Raw genomic sequence first — 24729 nt, 5'->3', positions numbered from 1 at the left:
TTCTTTACCTAATGCTAAAGGTGCACTATGTAACTTTTCAGGTGAAGGATTTGCCACCCGCTTGTTTCAATGGAGAGGTTAATGCTGTGCCTGGAAAGTTTCTCAGTTAACTTCCTCTTATTAACTAACTCCATGTGTTTTATTGCTAAAATACAAGTGTGAAAACAAATTTCTTCCTGGGGATAATAAAGGTCTATCTAAAAATACCTTCTAATACATGCACTCTTCCTGTAAGTGGGCTTACCTCTCCACAGATCTGACCTGCATCACCTTGTTATCTCCAAGTAGATATATTAGTTTAGTGCCATACTGTGGGACATTCGAGTCAAAGCAATAATATCTCAATAGAAACAGGTAGTTGGCAGACCCTCCACCAAAAAAGTTACATAATTCACCATTAAGAAGTATTTCTTACTTTCTGAGGTGAAATGTGAATGACATGTAACGATCTTTTGATATTGTATCTCAAAACTCTTCTACTGCTTGCTACTTTTGCTACTTTTGCTACAAATGCTGCAGTTTATGGCGTAAGGCTCAAAGGTGTGGTTCTCTGTGGGAATCAGGCAGATGCTGAGACTCTGACCTTCAGTTTTGAAGTTTTTATCAGACAAACCCATTATCAGCACTGAGTCACATGGACATGTTCTCAAAAACACATTTCAGTGTGTGTAACTTTTAATACAAAAATACAATAAATTTAAACAATATACAAATATGAAGAATCAGGCACTGGAATCAGAAGTGGTGTTGATGCAAGAGATTACCAATAACTAAAGCATGGTTATTTAGCATGGTTATTTATTTATACTGAATTTCAGAAGTCACAAAAATTGTATGAATATTATTGAAAGCAATATCAAAAATTCAATATATAATTGCCAATACACAATGATGACACTATCACTAAACATACAGAAATGGCAAGAGCTACTCAAAAGCTCAAGGTAGAACTCAATACAATCACCAACAAAATCATTTAAACTTCAGCTCATATGGTAAAGTTCAATTTCTGCACTGGTATGATCTCAGGTGAGCTCTTGTCAATCGGTACTGAGGGACGCTTCCTTTTTCTTCACTTGTTTCGACCGTTTCCTGAAATTCAATCACAAGTGGCTCACTTTGTGTTTTATATTATTTTATTAGACATGTATTTTGTGCTGTTTACAAGTCTGATGACAGCTCACATGCACAAACTGTCACCAGGCCTTTGATATTGGCAATAGCAATGTACCTGTACTTGGGAAACATGCCCTGGCTTGGTACAGATGCCAGGCTGCGTTTTTCTAGAACGAGGAAAAAGAGGTGAGCCAAGGCAAATACAAGAGTGTCAAGTGGGTGCATAATTAATATTAAAGTCCAAAGTGCCATTATTCCTGTTTATATTCTTGAGCAAATTTTGTCTATACAGACAGGGGGATAGGTTGTTTGCCAAGTTCATTATTTAATAGAAACCCAATAAGCATACACAGTACAGAAACAAAGCAGTAAGGCAGAGAATACCACAGACACACCATGCATATGGCTTACATAGTGTGTAGCTGAAATATAAATACACATAAATCTATCTTTCATGGCTGTAAACAGAGCATATCATTTCATTCAGCTTTCCCTTGTCTTAATGCTCCACAGCGTAACTCTCTGGAAGTGGCATGTCTCCTGTAGACCTATACTTTCGAACATTCTCCTCGGAGATAGAAAAGTTAGATTGCCATACTGTGGAATATTATAGCCATGGGAAGGTGGCAGGTGAATGTTCGCTTCCAGACAAGTAAGAGTTAGGTCTGGAGATGCAGGCCCCATTAACAGCGAGGATGCATGTTTTTCTACATTTTTCAGTGCAATAAAAACATTTAAAATAATTAAAAAAGACGTGCTTTTACTGTAGTCTTTTTTAGCCAAAAGGTAAAGTTAAGATAAGAGCTGTTGGAAACCAAACTGAAACACACCCTGCTAATTATGCTCTGCAGTGTGCAATGTACTTGAGTAACATTATCTTTATATAACAGTACTCCATACCTGGGTAGCACACTGATGGACTCCAGTCACTCCACACACCGCTGTTGGCACAATACTTATTCAACATGCAGCGAACTCTCAGACAACTCATCTCATTATCTGGAAGAGCCAACATGACTGCTGTTTCTGTGGAGGAGATCTGTCATAAGAAGAAAAAACATAAGCCAGAGGTGAGTTTGTGTGAAAGAACATTCTTCTATTCAGCTCGTCGTGACATCAGTGGGTGCCTTCAATGTGCCATTATTTAGTTCAAGGCTGGTGATTATAGGGATTAAGAGTTTGATTGGATCTACTCAAAACAACCTGTAGCCATGTCTGGATGCAGCATTGATCTCAAGGAAATGCTAAAGGGCAGAATGGTGACTCATAATTTTACACCAACAAAGTGATGTACATAGAATTACAACAATTCAGCTTTTTGAAAAAGGTGAAAAACATTACTTCTGCATCAGTAGTCTGTTTTTTTTTTTTTTTACCAACTTAACGTTTCTGTAACTTTCAATTTGAGATTCATTAATACCAATACTGGAATTGGATAAATCAGCACCAATAAAAAAAATGCTGGACTAGGAATCAAGTTTATGATATCAGTTCAGCAGATATCATGGTTGGGTCTTTAAATTGATGTAATAAGACTAGTTAGATTTTGTAATGTAACTATTGGGGATCAGCAGGAAGTTACAAGTTAGAGCCAAATCTTATCAGATTATTTAAACAGTATGTACCCGAGTGGGTTTCTCCTCCTGGCCCTCTCTCCTGGTCTGAACCTGCCACAGCAGACAGTGTTGGGGTATCCTTCCTGCAGGGCTGCCCCAGTGCACTCTCAGCTGCTTGTCTGCACCTGCTTCCACACGCAAATCTCCAGGAGGTTTAGGCTTCACTGAAACACAATGAGCAATGATTAGATTGAGCCCTGGCATAAACCGCAGATAGTTTCCTACAATCAGGTACCAATGTTTTGGATCTGCAGCGTGACGTATAGGGGTCTGACGGGATCGTCTGAGGACATGTTCACACACAGGTTAATATCAGAGAAAGTGGGTAGATCTGTTCCAGAGAAGTTACAGCCGCTCCTAAAACCTCCAGAAAGAATGTAGAATGGACACTCTTTTGTATGTGCCATCTCTCTGTGCCTACAACAACAGCAACACAAAAAAGGGAAATAAATAATAAGGAAGCTGCACATTATGAACCATGTATGAACAATGTATGAAGCCATTTTACAACTTCAGGAAAAAAAAAAAAAAAATCAAAAACACACCCCAGCTGCAATGATTAAGTGTTCTTATCAGGATGAATAACCTGATCTGACCAAATACACCCCATTATGACGTGTAACAGTAATTTTCCTACTTCTCATGACATGCATTACATTCAAAGAAATGAATACATACAGAGACAAAATAAAATAATAGCCTTATGATTTAATCCAGCATAAAATTGTATTTTTTACAAATGCAACCTCAAGACACCCACCAGTAATAAAATGCCTCTTGTGCCTTTGCTGGCATTTTTGAGCTTCTCTTCCAGCTGCAAAACAGGTGCTCCATGTAATAGTACAGACAAATGAAATCCTGGAGGCCATCTATGCCTGAAGGAAATAAAGAAAAACTGAAACAGATGTAGTGTATAATCAGCTTAAGTAACTATCACAACTATGCCACCCTGATGATGTGATGCTCTGACCTGCCATGTCTGGTTTTTGAACTACTTCAGTGAAGTTTTTGCTTTTAGCTGTTCGACCATCTGCACACGCTCCGGAGATAAGAGTGTAAATACGAACTTTAACTTCTTGGCCCAGATCAAATTGAGCCCTGAATGAAGTCTGGGTCGTCCTTATACTCTGAGAAACACAACATCAAAATAATGGAGTGGACAGTATTTGACTGTAATGACACTATATTGAATGGACACTCACAGTCCAGCTGCTGCTGTAGCTGTCGTAATAGTGAAGTTCATAAAGCACTAAGCACTGGCCCTGCTCCTTCATCCGGACCTGCTCCTGTGAGGGGCTCCAGCTGATCTCCAGGTTTCCTAAGTGCCCTGGGTCTGTTATGGTCAGGTTCTCAGGAGGGTCCACTGCAGAAAAGGAGTACATCACATTACATCACATTACCATCAAATATTTTCATAGTTCACGTTATAAAAAATAGCCTACATCATCAAATTGTAGTAATAGGTCTACACTCAAAAAAAAAAAAAAAAAAAAGAAATGTTGGCCTTACATAAATGACGCTATATAGGCCTATGTCACCTTTTTCATTACAAAATCTAAAAAAAATCTACACAAAGGGTTAATTAAAAGGAAAAGGTGACAATAGGCTACATCAGTCTAATGGGCTCGACACACGGGGAGCGACTAACGACACTCGTCGCATGGGCTTTAAAATCGAACACACGGGCAACGACAAACTGCAGCGACGAGCGGCAGTTTGTCACGCCGCGCTCTGTTCCAGAGCGGATCGCGAGCCTCCTACACATCTGATTGGCTGTTTATTTGGAGGGAATTTTGAGGTTGCAATAGCGATAAATGGGGAAAAAGACGCTAAAATGAAATACGTACGTTTGGTTATGAAAAAAAACAGCATGTATGCTGTTTATGAAACAAAAACATGCCTTTATGTTATGTTTTTCCCCCATATGGTGATTTTGTTTAATGTAAAAACCTTAAATAAATATATTTTTAAATATTTAATCAGTCTTTAATACAGTGGTTCTTAATCTTGTTGGAGGTACTGAACCCCACCAGTTTCATATATATATATATATATATATATATATATATATATATATATATATATATATATATATATATATATATATATATTTTTTTTTTTTTTTTTTTTTTTTTTTTTTTTTTTTTTTCCAAATTCAAGACATATGTATGTTTTACTGGTGCACATGAACCGTGCATTAACTTCACTTTGTTCAAAAACTAAAACCAATAATGAACTTATTGTATTTATGCTATTTATTTTTATTTTTTTACATTTTAACACACACCCATCACCTAATTTCCATCACACTAGAATAATAATGAATATTTACTGCAAATCAGTGTGACTTCTGACTTTTGCCTTTGAGAGACCAGTTCAGAAATGCATGGCTTCACCTTGGCCACTCTCATGTCATTTTCACAGCAAAGTCTGTTCCTTTTCTTCGTTGTTATGTCGTTTTCTGTTTTTATAGAAACTTATTGAACGGCTCATTTAAGTCGGGCAGGTACTTCGATAGGCACATTAAAGGGTGCATTTGTCGAATTGGGACACGGCCAGCGTCTGGAAACGCTCACAGTCCACGAGTCTGGTGCGTGTCTTGACCTCCGCCGAACCACTGACACTGACTCACCGAACCCCTAGGGTTCGATCGAACCACTGCTTTAATACATTTGGTTACTAGCCTCCATAAAGTTATCTGGATTAATTTATTATTTGGTTAATTTACCACTCATATTTATCCTGGCACCAGCGAGTTTCCAGGCAGTTGCTTTTTTGATATATCTCTGTAGTCTTTTTGAGATATGTCAAAAAGAATTGGGAAATCCAACACGGCGCGTATGATTTTCTCCTCCATGATGTTTCTGAAGTGGACAGTGCATTGGCTCGTCAATCAAACTCTCGCTGATTGGCTGTTGTGCAGGCGACAGCGATAAAAGTAGAACATTTTTCAACTTTTATTAATCGCGTCGCAGGCCCGCGTGTGCACGTCGACATGCACGAGCGCGAGGTTTTCACGTGCACGACTTTCGCTTGTCGCGCAGATGAGAGACGAGCGCAGTGTCGCACAGAGACCGTTGGAAATAAATGGAGATCGAGCGACGTCGCTCCCCGTGTGTCGAGCCCATAAACAGGGTCAACTTTCCACTTCATGTTACCAATAATAATTTTAAATCATTAGACCAACCTGTGCTGTAGCAAAACCCCAAATTCATTAAAAGTAACACCTGCAGCGTGAGGTAAATGTTTCCAGCCATCATCAAGTCCCACATAGGTCCAACAAATGCAATGCTAAACATGTGAATAGAATAATGTTATGGGTGCAGTCTGGGAAGCAGGTTGGGACGTGCTTCTCCTTAACACTTTTTTAAGGAGTCTTAAACGAATAAGCTATTACGTAGGTGGGGAGTCTTCTGTTATTTTATTTGTTTTATAGAGACAAATTCCAGTTTAAAATCACATAAGAGGATAAGACGAAAGCATTTCAAGAGTAATGTATAATGTATAAACCTACCGGACCATTTAGCCTGGCACATCCTGTCTTTAATGTATTTGTGCTACAAGAAAATACAAGAGGAGTGCAAAGAATCAACTTTATTTCCTTTGTCCCATGTTTACTCTTAAGAAAGTCCTATTTTACACATGATATGTACAACGGTTTCAACTGTGTGGCCCTTGCATGCATCCAGGTTGAAATACAAAAATGTCTTGGCAGTTTTGCATAAAGACGTGCCTAACTGTTTTTCTTTACAAAGATCTCCAGGCAGTTGTATCATTACTGCAATGATGAATAACCTTTTGTGACAATAACAATTTAACCTGTAACACAAAGTTAATAAGTCTGAGTATGAGCAGTGAGTATTCAATGAGTATGAGCAGCAAGTTTTAATATTACTGCACGCAAAAATGTGAGTAATGGGACACTGAGCTCCACCCTGGGCATGACATATACAAGCCCATATTTTGAAATCCCCAAAGTAATTAAGAAATAAACCTAGAAAAATGTGCTGAGAGAGAGATTTGAGGGTCACTCTAGTATTAAAATTAAACAATACATTGTTTTATCTTACCCACAAACAAGGCAGATAAAAAGTGTGAAACAATGTCAAATAAATGTGTCAGGAAGATTCTTCAGCTTAAAAAAGAGAAATATGCAAACAGACACAATTATTTTACCCTACTATTATGTTTTCTAAAGATGAAGCTGTGGTGTCCAGTGGTAGGGTCTGTAGGTTACAATAAGGCAGCATTATTTCTTTGCATTGGAAGCCCAGTTTCCGGCACTGTTTTCTTCAACATTGTGTCTTCTGTGATAACCACCAATATAGAATAGAATAAGTAATTGAAGCAAATAGCAAATGATTTCACAAAACAGACACTGATAAATTCATGGTCAAAATTTAGAAAGCATCTTTAAGGCACAGTGCGTCACAGTCAGATGTTTGGATCAGCAATAGCTACTCAAATGTTATCAGAAAAAAACAAAACAGTAAGAATTGTATAGTTAATGTGTCCTAAATGTAAGAAAGTGACCACAGCCATTGATCTTAATAGTGCCAATAAAATTCCAGACATTTAATCCATATATAAGTTGGCTTTTTCACTGGGGGTAAAGCCCAATAATTGTAATCACAATCGAAAATGTAGCTTGAAAATCTTATGTAATCTTCCAAAACAGTTTTGTTTCAAATATACACATGTAAATGTAAACAAATTAACAAATAGATGAAAATAGATGAACATTCCCTGATTTAACATTTGTATCAGAAACAACCTACAGCATGGATCATGCCTGACAGACATGTGTCAGTACAGTACAAGGTAAACCAGAGCAGTCCAGTGTATAACTTTCTGTGGTAGACTTAAATAAAAAAGAAATGTTTAAAATTAAATTTAAATAAAAGCTACAAGAGTTTGGCCTCAGCTGTGCGCATTGATCACAGTGGTCAAATGTCATCTTCTCTGTGATGCATACAGGTTTGTACAGTACATACAGGAAAATAAATAATAGCAAGAATCAAAACATATCAAATACAAGCTGGCACCGTGTTTGGCAATAGCGTAAAAACATTTTCTGTAATGAAAAAAAGTCTATAGAAGAATCTTGTCAGTCCTTTAGTCTGTGCCCCATGTCTTCACCACTGCAGTTCTGTCACTTGCAGCTCAATAATCATAATTACTGAGCATTTTAGAGGGGTATACAGGTCTCATGTTACACGTTCCTGTCAAAAACCTTTTTCTGTGCATTTAGTATGGAGTCCACACACACAAGCACACACAGGTATGGCAAGTCCTAAAGCGGGACAGGGTTCAGGTACAAGTGTGTGCAGGACGTGAGCCATGCTGACGTCATATCAGAGACAGAGGAGCATCTAGTGTCCTGAATCTGTCAGAAATACTCCCCATGTGCACACACCTCTGGGTCCTCACAAAACGGCACCCTGGACCCTCTCTTTTGGGACAGGGGCTGTGAGGGCTTGGTGATCTACAGACTACAGACATTCACTCAGTGTCATATAGCAGCCAGTGCACTCTTTGAGGTGGGCAGTTCCAATAAGGCTTGGACAGTCATCCCCACATTCACCAGGCCACGCTCCTCCAAGATGTGATGGGGCAGGCACAGCTTGTCCTACAGAACACACCAGCAAGTTATTTTACAGGACAAAAATGTAAAACGAGTATTTGTTTTTATGACATCCATGTCCAGCAGCTATGTTCTGTCAACACATTTTTGGCATTTTTATAGTCATTTTCTTATAGTAATAGTATGTAACCTTCTGGAGGTAGAATGTCAACTGCATGATTACATGGAAATAAAAAAGTTAAAACCATACTTCAAAACATTCTCCATGGAGATAGAGGTTTTGTGCATTTCTGTGGAAGATTATAGCTAAAGGAACAACATTTCCATGGAAAAAGCTGGGGGGGATCCTTCATCTGGCCATATAAATGTCACTTTTGTGGAGATAAAAACTATTTGTGGCAAAAAAGTTACATGCTATGGCTTTAAATTGACTTTGTTGATTTGAGTTTTTTGTATTTGAGCTTTAGCTAATATCCATGTTCAACCATACTACTAATATGAAAAGAAAAAAAACAAAGCAATCTTTATACATTATAAATTATGTATTAAATATAGTTAGTTTGATAAATCATCTGTAGTGTATTAACGTGCAGACATACTGTGATTCTGCATTCATTGTCGAGCAGTGACATATTAAGTAGAATATTGATTTTCATAATTCAGTGAAAACAAGGACACAGATTGAGTTGTCTGATTACTGGGGTACAAATAACTGTCAATTTAAAGGCTTTAGTCAATAGCATTTCTGACCCTGCTTTTACATTATTTTCTACTAGAATTGAGCTTTTTTGATAGTCAAGTGATGGCTGACGCAATTGTTGCAGCAACAGAATCCTTGGCTCTTAGAGCTTCATTTATACCCCATAGATGCAGACCAGGTTAGCTAGCTCTGTCTTGGCTTGTTCAATGTTTTGTTAAAAGGATTAGAATGTGCTTCAATAGTCTATTCCAAATGCTCAAAACACAGTTTTGTATCCCCTTTCTTATAATACTTTCAGATTGTATTACCAAAACAAGCCTGAAATGTGTTTCCAGAGTGCAAATGGAAACATGTTCATTTTATTTGGATATTGTTTAGATATTTTTATGACTTACTTGTGGGACACCCAATTTTTTACAGGCATCCAAGAAGTTTTCCACATTTCGCCGACACTTTGCCATACTGAGCTTTGGCTGGAAATGAAACAACAGATTACATCATACGCGTAGTGCAAAGGAAACACTTACAGACAAATACAAAAATGAATTGTGTTTACCACAGCAGGTGAGGGTACATGAATGCTGGCAACGCAGCGAGGACTGATGTGATTGGCCAAGTGACAGAGAACCACCCCATCCATCAGAGCTGCACCCACATCATCGGGAAGAAGCACCTTCAGACGAGACTCAATGTTCTGGGAGCACAAAGGAGACAGTGATACATTGGAACCATCCAATGTATTGTTACGTTACAAGGAACTAATGTTGCCACCATACTAAAATTTGATTTCGATACTCAATACCGATTCCAATACCACAATGATAAGAATATAAGAATAAGAACAGAAGAACAGAAGAACAAAAAAATCCAACATGTAAATGGGAAAAAACAACACAATCAAACTTACAGCCCCAGTACGTAATTTATTTTATTTTATTTTTATTTTTTTTAACCAAAAATAGACAAAAATAAAAGCATATTTCAATTTGATTGAGTTTATTGCACTGAAAAACATAGAAAAAGATTAAGTGGGCCTCTGCACAAACCTTATTTGGCCTGAAGCAGGGCCTCCTCCTGCTTATTTCCATGGAAGTCTTATTGCTTTGGCAGTCTTCCACACATATTTTTTACTTTCTATTTCCATGGAATCATTTCACCTGTCATATTACTGTTTGATGTCATATATTTATTTTTCTTTTTAATTGTGTTATCAAGAAATACCTCCTTGATCATGAGGGTAAGTAATATTGGTATTTGGGCCAGGCATCTGTGTTATACATGAAATCCAAGTCTATTTTGTGATGTTATCAAAGACTAAAATCTGTACCTGTTGACTAGATCACACAGAACTATAATAGCCCTGGGGATCGGTGTGAAATACTGAAGGATAAAGACACAAATGTCTGACCTGCCGTAAGAGAGCTATCTGTTCCAGTTCCTCCCTCAGGTGCTCCATCTTCCTCCTCATGGTGAAACTGGGGTCACTTGACGATAGTTCCTGTTTGGTTCCTCTGGTGAAAGCTACAAGATCAAATCAAGAACACTTCTCAATAAATGTATAAATAAGATAATGTATCAGACAAACGGGAAGCACAAATCCTGACAACAGATACTGTATGCCATAAAGTGAAATAAGCTATTTCATTTTGCCCAATAAACATAGTAATAATAGTCCTGTGACTATTGTGAAAGGGCCAAGTGTTTGTTATCATGCAGCCTGATCTATGGGTGTTCATGTTTCTTTATTGTTAGACTTCCACTTAAAACTCTCCACTTCGAGAGAATGTGTCAGAGAACTGATATGCCTAAACTAAAGTAGTGGCCTTAGTACCAAAATAAACTTTTCATGCCATTAAACAAAGATATAGACTATCATGGGATAATTCATTTAGTATGATTTAGTATGATCAATACTATGAAGATTTTTTTTAAATACAATGCTTATTTTTATAAACAGTGAAAATTACCTGATCTCGGCTTTAGCCCAAACACAGTCAGAGTGGAGTTGACATCTGCATTGCACAAGGTCTCCTGCGCACAAATGGCATTAACAAAAATACATACATTTTAGTTTGCAGTAAGTCTGACAAACTGAACTATGGTAAATTATTGAATACTCACCTCACTATCATCGTTGCCATTCTTTCTTGCATTTTGACACTTGTACTGGTGTAAAATAATGACAATAGATGGCAAATACATTATTATTCAATTAATAATTCATATTCCAAAAGATTGATATTAATACTAATATGAAAGTTATACAATCTGGGCAGCCACACCCACCTCTACAGAAAAATACATTTAGAAGGGAGTAAAAGAAAAATTCAATTCTGTCAACTGGATAAAAAAGTTATTTTAGTTTAGTTTATTTAACCAAGTCACTTCTTCAGTTCTGGTCAGATGGCTGGTGGACACTGCCTTATATCTATCTGAAGGGAGGAGCTAACTACAATGAACACACCTGTTTGTACACAGATTCTGTTTGTTAGCTAGGTCTATTCAGCTATACTAAAGTCGTTTCCACACATGTAACTGCGGGTGGAGTCGCTCCGAAGCCTCCTGTTTCAAGCTCTCGAATGGCCGTTTACCCTGGTCCAGATTGCGACTGTTGGGTTCACACCGGCCTAACCACGCCAATCTCAGAACAAACGTTCTTTTACATCGACCTAACTAGTGGCAGTGTGAAAATAACCAAAGTTTGAACTGTGCCTAAGTTATATTTTGCATATATATATATATATATATATATATATATATATATATATATATATATATGCAAAATATAACTATATATATATATATATATTTCATTCAGGCCTGTAATGGTGCTCGCACACCTATTAGCAATTAACAAAAATGGCCTCTTTGCCCTCTCAAACCATTTCTTTTCTTTAGCTTAGATTTGTACTGTCTTCAAAGTAGTGCTTAGTGCAGACTAGGATCCCAAGGAGCTCTTGTAATGGTGTTGGTGCATTCTCTTACGGAGTGGCTGTTTTGTTTCTGCAATGTAATGCCCACTGCAGTCTTCACTAGACTGAAAGGAGTAGACCACATTAATGTCATCAATATCAGGAGTTAAAGAGACAGTTTTTGTTAGGAAAGACAATCCATCTTTGAACAGGAATGGAGGCCTTAGAGATCATTTATCTCCTATTTATAACTCCATCCTCAGACTTAAATCAAAACAACAGTGTATGAGAGCACCCATTAAGGGCCTGAATAAGTATGCAAAATATAACTCAGGCACAGTACACACAGTACACACTTTGTGTAGTTCAATAGATGTTTAGCAAGACATATTTTGCTTTATACCTTTAAATAGTCTTTTCTGAGGTACTTGCTCCTGCAGCGCTCATCGTTTTGGTTGAGGACTGGCTGAACTTCAGGCCATTTGGACTCCGGGTCACTATCGGTTTTTAGATTGCCATCAAAGGAGCAGGACGTAGAAGGCTGAGAGACAAAAGGAAAACCATATTAATACACAGTAAACCAGTAAATGTACTTATATTCAGCAGTAAATCCGTATTCACCTGCCCACTCAATACTGACGCACCAGTGGTTCCTTCATCAAGGGATGCACTAAAAAATATAATTTCATTATGCAAACACACTGCGTTTATGTATCTCTATATCTGCAGCAAAACGCCAAAGAATAACTGGCCAATTTGTAAAAAGTATGTAAACTTGAAGTTTGCTTTTATTTCATCTAAATTGAAATTTCCCAAACTGCTCAGATCTAATAATGTAATTATATTTTTCCTGTGATTTTTTGCCAGGTAATACAATGTCAAAAAACATTTTGGTCTCATTCAACCCATACTCAACAATGATATAAAAAAGGAGCCATAGTTGTTCTCAAGTAAAAAAAAAGAGTAAAAAGTGTCTTTGAAAATGTCCATTTTAACAAATAATGGTTCACGTATTCTAGCTCTTATTGGTTTATTGATAAAAAATGGAACATATAATAACAGTACTAACCTGCGTGCAGCCTGAACTGGGGGCCTGGCCTTGCTGCTGGAACCAGAGTGACTCAAGAATCTGTAGAATCAAAGAAAGTAGTTTAATTCTATGTGTAGTTCAGTAGTGAATAACATTAGTTATGGTAATGCTTTTTGTGTTCAGTATTGTGTGTTTGTAGTATATGAAGTATTTCCCCAGTCCTTTCTACCTGTGTGCCCGGCCAGTCACTCTCCGTCTGTGGATAAGACTCTCTGCTCTGCAAATTAACGAGCGCCTTCTAGTGGAGTTAAACAGAATAGCAGCAGCAGCAGCAGCAGCAGCAGCGGACAAAGAGGGAAAAAGCGAGGGTTTATCAGAATCAGAAAGAGATTGCAAGAAAGCAATGGCAGTAATAATCAACAAAGCAATTAGCCGAAATTAGAAATTAGAAGCCCATATCAGATGCCATTTTTATATTAGTTTAAAAAAGGACCCCCTTGAAGATGATGCATCACAAGAGGCTATCCAAAATAAATAAATGCAATAAACATTCCTCTCCTTTCTAATGAAAAAAGTTCCCTTACAGACTTCATTGATGTACATTTGAAATGTGCTCCTTGTGTTTTTGTCATTATGCTCTAAAACTACTATATTAAGATTTAAGGCATTTTATTTGATTAATTCAAAGCATGACATGTGGCAGAAGAAAAAAATGAAATAGCAAGCCTTGTGCTTTTATGATTTCATATGATATGATTTACTATGCAATAACAGAGTAGAGAGTAGCTGCATAGTTTGACCTCCACACAAAATAACACACACCTGTTCTGCTGTTCCTGTTGTAAAAGTTGGACCGCGATCTTCCTCAGATCCAGAACTTCCTTCAGATCTTCATCCTCCTCCTCCACCAGCTGCTCTTTATCTGAACTGCACCCAATCAAAAAAGCACATTCAATACACAGTGAGCATGACCCACATAATTAAACCCCTTAAAAGGAATGTTACAATACAGTCTAGTAAGCAGTTTTATCAGGATTTTATGTAATCATAATTTCATGGTTGTCTCATAGGTTAAATTGATTGCAAAAAATAGCATATAGAAACTCACCCTGATTCTTCTTTCCAGCTGTCTTTATCTTTGCTTTGGTGAGACATGTTTAGGACTTTCTCCAATTCCTGAAACAATCAGCAACACTCCTTCAGTTCTTTTATCTTTTAAGTTATGGGGCTGTGTGGTAGTTCTATAATCTTATTTTTTATATTTAAGAAAAATTTAAACTTACCTTTATACAAGACACATGACTGTTGGGGTGCCCATTGCTCTCTGAAAGAGCAGGATCGTCGTCCGGGTTGGGCTCTATAAAGTCATAGAGATCCTGATCTGATAGAGGGAGGAAGCATCCGCGTTCACATAAACGTCACATTTTAGGCACTTGATTCAATAAGCCCCTTTGTCTCTGTCTATTGCTTTCAAAGTCTAAAGGTGATACTTATTGTGGATAACCTTTGCAAGAGTCCATTTTGGAGAGCAGAGAGAGGGCATCAGCACGGGCTGTCTCTGAAATCTGGGAGTGAAGACTGACCGTGTCATCGTCCGATGGCTACGAGAAGAAACAACACCAGGCCAAAGGTCAACAAACAGGTTTTCTTTCAAATAAATTTTAATATATGAACTCTGACCTCTGTCGTCGATAGCCTCTTGTCTCCATTGTCACTACCAATTCCAGAGTCAGGCCCGTGGTTCTTACTAGGATAAAAATCTTCTATGCTGAAAGTAGACAACACACACAATACATTATTCATAACTATTGTTCACTTTGGACCTTAGCTACATGATAGACTGTAATCAACTGACAAGGACCCAAACAAATGATGTCCCAGAGACAAGCTGGTGAATGCTCCTTATTTATCTAGAATTTGAATATCATGCTCTAAAAATCCTAAAAACAGGGGGCACCTGTCAGTAAGGGGCTGTGGAAGGCAGCGCTTGCTTAGGGTGGGCAGGTCTAACGTGTCGGGCTTCTTGTCCATGCGACATGCCTGGATGTTCAGGTACTTGAAAATGTGCACTTTGCCTTTGAGACAAATCTGAAACATAAAATATACACTTAGTGAAATTCACTATTTGGCATTAGAAAGAGACATTTTTACACGTGTTGTCTAGTTGAACACTCACTTGCGCAGGTGGGGACTGCATAGGGTTATTGTCTAATATGATGTGCTGCAGTTGCCTGAGTTTCCTGTACTCTGGAGGAATCTCTGTGATCTTATTGCAGGAAAAGTCAAGTCGGATCAGAGGCAGGTCTGCCAGCTCTGTGGACAAACTGTGGCATTAGTCAAATGAGCTACCACATCATGTAAATACATGACCTGAACGGTCTGCCGCATATCTGATATAAAACAGTAGCAACAGTTAGTATTTACATGCAAATATACACTGACTCTACCATTGTTTTGAGATATCAAATGGAAAAAACAATGCTACACATCATACCGTTAGAGATCTATATGAACAAAAAAAAACAACCTAAAACAGCACAAAAGACTAAAAAGATAACAACAAAGGCCTTTACTTTAGTTTAAATGTCTCAAATGAAACATCCTTTTTGAATAAATATTTGCATAAAATATTTGTTGACACATGGAGACACATGTGACCTGTATAGACTGACCCTCTGGTAGCAAGTGAAGACAATTCCTCCTGATGTTGAGTTCTCTTAAGGCCTGAAGTCTCCCAACCTGCGATGGCAACGCCTGGATCTCATTACAGCTAATGTCCTGAAGAGGGAGACAGAGAGTGAGAAATGTGTCACGTAAAAGTGTCACATCTCATGTGCTGTACATACCAGCTCCATCAGATCTTTGGCCTTGCCGATCTCCTCCGGGATAGATACCAGCTTATTGTTGCTCACAAGCAGGACTTTGAGTGGAAGGTTGAACAGGTATTTTGGCAAAACAGACAGAAGGTTTCGACTGCAAAGAAATCCGTGATATTGTATGTAGTTTCAAAGCATATCACTTGTATAGTATAGAACAGTATAGATATTGGTGTAAGAATAACAATTTTAAAATAATACCAATACAAAAAAAACCAAAAAACAAAACATTCATGGTTAATCTCTTTTGTGTTTTCTCTATTCCTTGAAGCTAACAGTGTTAATTATAGAGACTAACCTTATGTCTAGATAGGTGAGCATCTGCAGGTTGATGATGGCTTCTGGGATACATTTGATACAGTTGTGGTAGAGGTTCAGAGACTCCAGTGGTGCAAACAAACACACTTCAGGAGGGATTTCTGTCAGACGATTCTTAGACAGATCTGTAAAACCAGGACATAGAGAACATATAAAACTGCATTCAAATTCAGGTATCTATTGAATTAAGTCAGGAGTGCCAATACATTTGACTGAATAATCAATACATCTGTGTACGTGAAAGGACAACAGCATACTTGAGCACCACACTACACCATGACCTGGTGTCACAGTTTTTTTATATTAGGCAGCTTTTATCAGTATTCATTTCATTGGGACGGGTAGGTTATATGGGTTTAATAGTGGGTAAAGACTAAAGGGTTTGTAAGTAAGTAAGATTTGTGAATTCTATTACAAATAACCTTAAATACAACATGTAGATAGCTATTCAAATGACATAATGGAAGTGTTAGTCAAACAAGTCAGCCGCTGCAGCATGCTATATTTATAAAAGGAAATACAAATGTGTAATGTGAATAGCTATTATTATAACACAGAGTTAGGTCATTGTAAAATCTATGTAGTCTTATTACAGTGTGCACGATCAGAGCCAAACATGTATTGATCGCATGGCTGTGTGTGTGTGTGGGGGGGGGGGGGGGGGGGGACCCTGTCTTCTGGATTATCTCAAGAGGACACAATGATTAGGGTCCAATGAGAGGAGCTAAGCTGTCCCAGATAAAGACTTTAAATTATGATGTGTAAAGGTGACCACAACAATACCACTGTGCACCCCCAAAGCTCAATGCATGCAATTACATCTCCCCCTTCCTTTGTTGACTAAATAAGCTATATAAACAGTTCACATGAAATTCACCCACTCAGATCTTAACTAAATAATTAAAATTGTACATTCATGTCCTCATACCAACAATATTTGACAAGGTCTGATCCAATATATGAGGTTGTTGACATTTATAACAGTAAATGACAACAGGCCAGCCCCTATGGTTTGACACTGCAGCTAGTGTGAAAAAGGAGAACAGAGGAACAGCCCAAGTAAAGCAGAAGCACATGGGGAATACAAGTCGAGAGGTTAAGAGAAACTGAAATTACCACACGGAGAAAGACTAAAACGAAGGCCACAGACAATAGTTGTTCCCCATTAAGAGTAAATAGTACCAGTCCCTGAGGCTTTAGACCCAGCTGCAGTTAGACAACACCCCCTCTACCCCCTCTCAGTCGCCCCTCAGCTGGGACCAGGACTGCTCAGTGGAGTCAGAGGGTCGATGGAGCAGGGGGTGGGTGAGCCAGTCATTTTCAGCCTGTCACTTCACATGCTCCTCTCCTGCTCCCCTCCATCCCAGGCCCAAGCACCATCTGTGGGGTACAGCAGGCTGCATCCACCTGCTGCTGGTCCCCCTGAGCAGTGCTAATACAGGAACAGCCAGACAAGGCCTCACCATGGTCTGATCCACTGCACATTCATTCATTTATCTTACAAAGGGTGTCCTTCAGTGACGCAGCAAATTCAACATTTAGACGGTAAAGAAAAGTGATATATTTTTCAATACAATACTCAAATTCAAGCATATCTAAACATGGTGAACATGCAATATTTAATTCAAAAATCAATGAAAATAAATTATCTAAAAAATGTTTCCCCATTTAACAATAATTATCATATTTTCATGCACACCTGATGGAATAAGCTATTTGTCGAACTAAGCTGTTCTGTGTGTGTCCCTAACTGCACTCTACCATGTAATATGCAGTCTATAGTCTATGGATGGGTACATGGTAAAGATATAAGTGACAAAGATGCCAGTTGACAGGTTGTTGGGGATGATGTCATTTGCTGCTCTGCCTGCTCAATGCTCCTTTTAACAAGTTTACAGGATATGGAGTCGTTTTATAATTGGGTTTAGAGAGGCAGCACTTCTAATATGTATAAGAGGGTCTGCCCATGGGGGGACCTTTCGAAAGGCATTAGCACATCATTATCCTGTCCAGGAAAGCTTAAGGCTCATAATACGCCTTATGGGGGTCAACAAATCATCGTCCCACGTGTTGACAATTCAGAAATGTGATGACGGGGATGGAGAGGGTCAGTCCCATGCACACACACGTCCTAGAGTCAGCTGTATTTGTTTAGATCCACACACTCAGTGATATCAGTGTCCTGCACTCACGGAATGCACAGGATCACTGTGCTTTTGTGAGAAGCAGAAGCTGAAACAGAACACTGCTGACTCATTACAGCACCATTTCTGCTTTGTGTAAACAGTAGAAGAAATACAGGAAGGGGCACAGCCACCGCATGTCTTTAGTTTATTAATCTGATTATTAACAGAGCTAATCTATGATCACGTTATAACAATGTGACAGCAGCCGACATGCATCATATTCGAAACCTCTTTAACAATTGTTTGTTTATTTTACAAATCTTTGTACATTGAAAAGCTTATTAAGTATCAGACATGTAAACTGGAGCCAAATGCAGCACAAAGAACGTAGTGAAATGCAAGTCTAAGTTAAGTTCAACAGAACGTGCCCTTCAACAGGTAATTCTTAATCATGCAGATAAACAAATAAAGAAATATGCACTTTTTTAACATCAACTTAAATATCCTCCAAATTTGGAAAATGTCTAACAGAGAGGCTGGATACAAACTGAAGAAACAGGCTCAAACATCTAATAATGCAGAATGAGATTAGAGAATGGACAGGATTTGTTCAGATACAGATCTTGAGTGTTGCTATTGACTGGTCAACAATCAAGAAAAGACTGAATGAACATAGGGAGTATATATAGACTACACTGGGATGATTAGGGAATGAGAGGCAGCGGCAGGAAAAACAGAGGAAACAAAAGATGGACTGGATCAAGTTGGGAAATGAAGCTGAATTGGGGATAAACACGAAAAGAATAAGAAGAACTGTGACATTAAGGTCTCTAAGGACCTTAATGTTTTGTTTGTTTTGTTTTTGGTAATACATTTACTTTTCAAGTGCTCTCCAGATGATAAATGGCCAAAGAAAATGTAATTATGCAGTTATTTTAAAACTTTACTTCAATGTCATTATTAGCTGGAAGAGAACAATTTTTGCCTCTTGTTACAAATGAAATGTGTACCACCCTGAGAGTTAAAAAAACACAAAATTACTTATGGAAAGATTTGTTCAGATATATTTTTAAATGACAAAAGACAAAATGGAGAATGACTGATATACTAAACCAGGTAATCAAAAAGGTCAAATGTAGAGGAAAAGAATTATGTTTGTTCATTTGTTTTATGACTTATGATAATGTTTATGAGGGGAAAAGGAAAGTAGTTCCACCTTCATTGCATACAGTTTGACCACCACTGCTGCTATGTGCTGTATTAAATAATGCTCTGGCAAATTCTCTGTGTCTTCTAAGCAAGACTGATTAACCAAAAAGTCACCACGACAAAGACTGATTACTGAACCTATGATAGACTAACCTTTAGTAGCTCCACCACATTTATGCTGTATATATTTTTGGAAGGTCATTTTGGATCCTGCTCTGACTTTTAAAACCTTATTAATCAGTGACAGGAAAGAGCTAGGGAGGACAAGGTCAGAAAGAGACAGACTTTTTCGTAAGACTCTGAAGGCGTGGACAAGCTCCTGTTACATTTACTCAGCAAACAACATTAACATTCCTAACAGACAATGATGCAACTGGTCTTATATTTAGGACTAAGTGAAGATGTTACCACTAGGGATGAAATGATACAGCAATCTCACATTTTTATACATAATTTGATAAATTATAATACAAATAAATGTTTAGTTTTAGGCCACAGATGGACAAAAATAAATGTGGCCTCAAATATTTTTTTTATGTTAATTATCAATAAACATAACATTCATTCAACAACACTTATCTCTGTTCAAGTATAGAAGAGTCTTTATACAGTTTTATCTACATTTCTGCAAAAACATTAGATATTATATTGACTATTGTTGCAACCGTTGTTTCCACTGACAAATCTTAATAATACACCACCTTAGCATCACCATAAAACATACAAATGACAACTTTAGTCATGTTTGCTAACATGATCCTTATTATTCAAGAGTTGAAATCATAACAAGTGATTTCAAAATGTATTAAGGTGCTTTTTTCTTGCAACAGCATGTTTGCTACTGTCTTGTCTAGACTTGTATTCGCACATTAGGAAGTAATTATAAACAACAAGATTTTTTTTCATCTAGCCAAGCCTGCACACTCAAATTCATAACAAACAACTATCTGGCCAGCCAGAATAAGATCAGACAGAAACTCTACAATGAAGACTACTGATAACTTAAAATGCAGTTTAAGAAAGATATATTTATATGTACCTATATATAGGTATAAGGTATTAAGTGATTAAAAATAATTACAGGAATGTCAACTTATTGCACGCAGCCTTGCTTCAGTGACCTTCAGTCTCTATTTACAAGAACCAAACAACCAGGAATCTGACAAGAAAGAGTTTTAACAGTAAAATATAAAACTATGTTCATGTTGCTGCCCGTCTGAGCCAACAGCAAGTATGAACCTGTATTCAGTTCTGTCGGAATTTTAAATGTGTTTACATTCAGATGGTGGAAAAGTTGCACTTTTTTTCTTCTTTGACCCCTCATTGAACTTACTAAATTCTTACAGTAAGAACACTTGAAATGTGTGCTATTGTTGCATATCTTGACCTACATATTACAGCTCATACAGAGCATAGATCAGAGCAGATCATGTTATTAGGGGCTCTTGAAATTCTTCTTAATAATTCATTTGTGTCATAACAATACCAAAATTTCAAACTCAATTCTGATACTACAGAGAGACCAGATACTCTATGCCAATGTTGATAACGCAATGACAAAAAAAACCAAAAAAAAAACCCCAAACTTATTTTTAGACAATAGACTGTACTTCTCAACACAAAATAATACTAGTATATTGTGTATAGTGCTGCAATGATGCCTTATTCAAGTTCTGATACAGAATAAGGTCATTCTAAAATTATTCAAAAAACATCCAAGTTGGTCATATTTTTGTTGTTATTCTTTGTACTAACAACATCATTCACACAATAGTACATCTTTAATTGATCATAATGGCAGACAGAGGCACGCTGCACTTGAACATCTGTCCAGGTCTCTCTTTCTTGACCAGCAATATTCAAACACTCTGCACTTTCCCATGGGAACTCAACGTAGCCGAAGCCAAACTGCCAGTGGGACAGTGCAAACAGACACCATCATGTAAGCAGGCCCCACTCTGACCACATATTACCATTAGCCACACAAGGAGCAGTAAAACCATGCAGTAGTGCAATGTAATTACATTTTTGTACTTAAATGCATACTAGAGACCTTGCTGTGTTATTAAAATTCTGTTTACTAAAGGGGTCAGGAGATTTCATTTTCTAATCTAGTCTAATAGTTTATCTCTAATCAACTGGATTGTGTCTCATGACTGTACTGACTGTGTGTGTTGTTAAAACAGTGATATTGGTAAGTGTCACATCTGTCTTTGCACATGTAGAAAGGTGAGATTTCCCTCTGGCTCACATTCGCAAACACTATAATGATAATGCACTTACTATGGTGCATCAGTCCAGATATGGGAGGATGGAAAAAGAGAATGTATTTTATTCCTTTGAAAAGCATGTCTGATGTATTATGCAACAATCATGACAGATCTAAGCAGACTTTCGTTTAAAGAGACGTGGTCATGTGGCTCCAAGTTGCACATTCGCAGTGGTCCAGAAATAGTTCACATTCACTTCCTGTCTTATCCATTTCCCCTTGAAAGGCTTCAACAATACCAGTACTCTTGAGAACAATAAATGTAATATGCAGTCATATCAAGCTACAGTAGTGCACTGTTTATAAGCCTTAAATGAAATATGAGATTTGAAATTGCGGTGGTACAGTAGTTGCAACTTGGATTGTCACTGATATATTTGTATCAATGTTTTCCTTTGTTTAATTTTCCTAATTTTGTTACATTTTTCATGTGGTGAAAAGTATATGATCTAAAAAGAGCTGGTAGCCAATACTAAGAAAAATCAGTGGCCTGTTACCAAGTGCTCATGACAAATTGTTAACACCATATGGTATGTGGACATCTATTGAAGACAGACTCCTATGGTGAATGGATGGATGGATGGGTTATGGCAAAGAAATAAAATAAAATAAAATCTAGAACATCAAATAAAGGATTGGCTGCAATGATGTGCAAAATGAACCCCCTTTGTGGCAAATGCGTGTTGCATTTCAGAATATAGGTCTAATCACCTTGCACACCAATAAAAATGACCTGCCACCAAGACAACGTACTGCTGACCTATAAGCACAGCAAAGGGCACCATTAGACCAGCCCATTAGCACCTCACCAGACAGAAGCAGAAGAAACATAAAAGCACAAACCAAAATCTGTGTCCTTCCTTTATGACAGATTATATGGGCATAATGCAACCAGGCAGTGAGGGGTGAGGCTGCGAGAAGTAGGCTACCATGCATCTTTTGTCTGCATGTGCCGAAAATGCCATGAAATGAAAAACTCGTCTGTTACTTTCTTATTAAAATGCTATAGTGGGGGTAAACGTGCCCTAGCTTCATTCTTATTCTGCTCAAGCTCCCCGACACCAAATGAACTGCAGCTCACCGTGCAAAAGCACTGGTCTGCGCCTGACTTGGGTGCGCCTGGCGTCTCATTCATGTCTCAGGGGGAGCGATACTCAAAGCTATTAACGTCGACCCATGTTACTCCAACATTTGGGCTCAATGAGCTGGAGTAAAATACGATTGAAAGATCCAAATGCGAATTTACAGGGGCGGTGTGAGTGTGCGTGTATAGCCCAGTTCCCCCATTAATGCTGCTGTCATGCACATGTCTTGACAAGCAGACAGAATCCGTGCACAATGCGGACGTGGTGCATCCAGACAAACCCATGAGCTGTACATTTGTATAGAAAGGCACAATGGTCCACGGGATTCCACTGAGGGTGACCTAACGCACCTGCTTGTGTCGTGTCCGTGAGATCGTAGTTCATGCCCGGGTACTCCCTCAGCTTCCTCCCGCTGAGGTTGAGGATCCCGGAGCAGACGGCATCCTCCAGGGCACGGTCCAGGCTGCGCGTCGTGTGGGGCTGCTGCTGGAGGTGCGGGTACTGGCTGTTACCGGGACTCCAGTGAGGTCCAGTGGTGTAGTGATGGCTTTGTAGCGCCGGGACAGATCCCACACCTCCCTGACTAGACGCCATTTTCGTAAAAAAAGAAATTACTCTTTCAATAATAAGAGCGCACAGCGGCAGCCTCTCCGCCCATGCGCAAACACAGACTACTATCGGCTCATTCCGGGGACGGACGCTAGGGGATGGGCTTGTGAGGTGATGATGCTGCTGTACTGCTGCTGCTGTTGGTGGAGGTAATTGTGATAAGCACGGTATGGAGGCCATTTTAGGGCTTTACACCTGCTTACCATTTTCCCATTAGGGGCCCAAATGATGGCACTATAGGTCCTGATGGCACACTGAGGGCGACAGTGGGTCAGTGATTTTTGGCATGCCCAGATTAAAACTAATAATAAAGCAATAAATCATTTATACAATTATATTATATTCTTTTGAACTATTTTGACACTGTCTGTTGACCCATAGCCTAATAGCTTATTTATATGGCCTAGAAAAAACTGTAGGCCTATCCTCTTATTACGTTTTCTGTTTGTACATCAGCAGTAAACTTGCACCAAACTCGTTATACATTTTAGAACATGTTCATAACCTTTCATCACCAAAGGCAGGATGTAAGAGAACTTGCATATAATATTTCACTTTACTCTTTCTTGGACAGTCTGAAAACATCTACAACCAAATGCTCAGACTGCTCCCACCAGCTCCTGTAGGACTTAATATGAATCAGTGCCTTGACAAACTCCTTTTGCCTCACTAAATTCAGAGCTGAATTCAGATTGGAGCTCTTGCGGTCCTTCCTTGGTCTATATTTAAAATTAATATTTTACTTTTTTTTTATTGTCGTGAATGAATTCTATTGACAGTGACCCCCTATGTTGCATGGGATCCAAATTTGTGGTGGTCTGCCAAATTGCATTGCAGTGATCTGTGATCACAATAGGAAAATGCTTACGGGCTTCAGATCTGCTGCAGTGCCTTGTCAGCTCCAGTCATACAACTTTTTTTATCCACAGTAAACTGCTTGGACAAACACATTTTTGAAACACATGAGGACTGAAACTATAGTATGCCTATGCCTATCACTCTATGCTGTGGTTAATGCTGCCGGAAAGACAGAGAACAATGTTTGTCAAAAACACACAAGGGCAAAACAATACTTCAACATCAGTTTGATGAATAAAGAGACCATCTGCCTAGGCCTGTCACAATAACAAAATTTGAATCATGATATATTGTAAAGAGAAATACTGCAATAAATGATAATATTGAAAATACATTATGCCACTGATACAAAGCAGTATAATCCCAGTAAAACAACTAACAGCTAAAATAGATGTGATCATTTAAAAGAATGAGCTGAAAC

The 24729-nt window shown here is 38.2% G+C and overlaps 2 protein-coding genes across 3 annotated transcripts; both read right to left on the bottom strand.

Annotated features, from left to right (window-relative positions):
* Positions 1–1161: 1161 nt before the first annotated feature.
* Positions 1162–6047, bottom strand: il13ra2 (interleukin 13 receptor, alpha 2). The gene is made up of 8 exons (XM_055226898.1): positions 5920–6047; positions 3935–4095; positions 3703–3859; positions 3493–3607; positions 2968–3149; positions 2742–2896; positions 2017–2155; positions 1162–1283 (listed from the first exon to the last, which is right to left on the bottom strand). Exons 1-8 carry the CDS (start codon positions 6029–6031, stop codon positions 1162–1164), a joined length of 1143 nt encoding a protein of 380 aa, XP_055082873.1. The 5' UTR covers positions 6032–6047.
* Positions 6048–6312: 265 nt separating this feature from the next.
* lrch2 (leucine-rich repeats and calponin homology (CH) domain containing 2) lies at positions 6313–23514 on the bottom strand. Of its 2 annotated transcripts, XM_033978292.2 has the most exons (21): positions 23192–23507; positions 16133–16277; positions 15805–15931; positions 15631–15736; positions 15135–15271; positions 14916–15046; positions 14639–14726; positions 14463–14559; positions 14242–14339; positions 14067–14134; positions 13781–13885; positions 13188–13256; positions 12998–13057; positions 12550–12598; positions 12332–12469; positions 11138–11182; positions 10984–11047; positions 10425–10537; positions 9573–9710; positions 9412–9489; positions 6320–8361 (listed from the first exon to the last, which is right to left on the bottom strand). In XM_033978292.2, exons 1-21 carry the CDS (start codon positions 23433–23435, stop codon positions 8245–8247), a joined length of 2217 nt encoding a protein of 738 aa, XP_033834183.1. In that variant the 5' UTR covers positions 23436–23507; the 3' UTR covers positions 6320–8244. The 2 variants fall into 2 exon arrangements, with proteins under 2 accessions (XP_033834184.1, XP_033834183.1); XM_033978293.2 differs by lacking the exon at positions 13188–13256 and having other exon boundaries at positions 6313–8361; positions 23192–23514.
* Between the last annotated feature and the right edge of the window lie 1215 nt (positions 23515–24729).

Source organism: Periophthalmus magnuspinnatus, chromosome 14 (genome assembly GCF_009829125.3).
Source record: "Periophthalmus magnuspinnatus isolate fPerMag1 chromosome 14, fPerMag1.2.pri, whole genome shotgun sequence".
Taxonomy (NCBI): Eukaryota; Metazoa; Chordata; class Actinopteri; order Gobiiformes; family Gobiidae; genus Periophthalmus; species Periophthalmus magnuspinnatus.
Note: the sequence above shows the minus strand (reverse complement) of the source record. Positions and strands in the feature narration are given on the sequence as shown.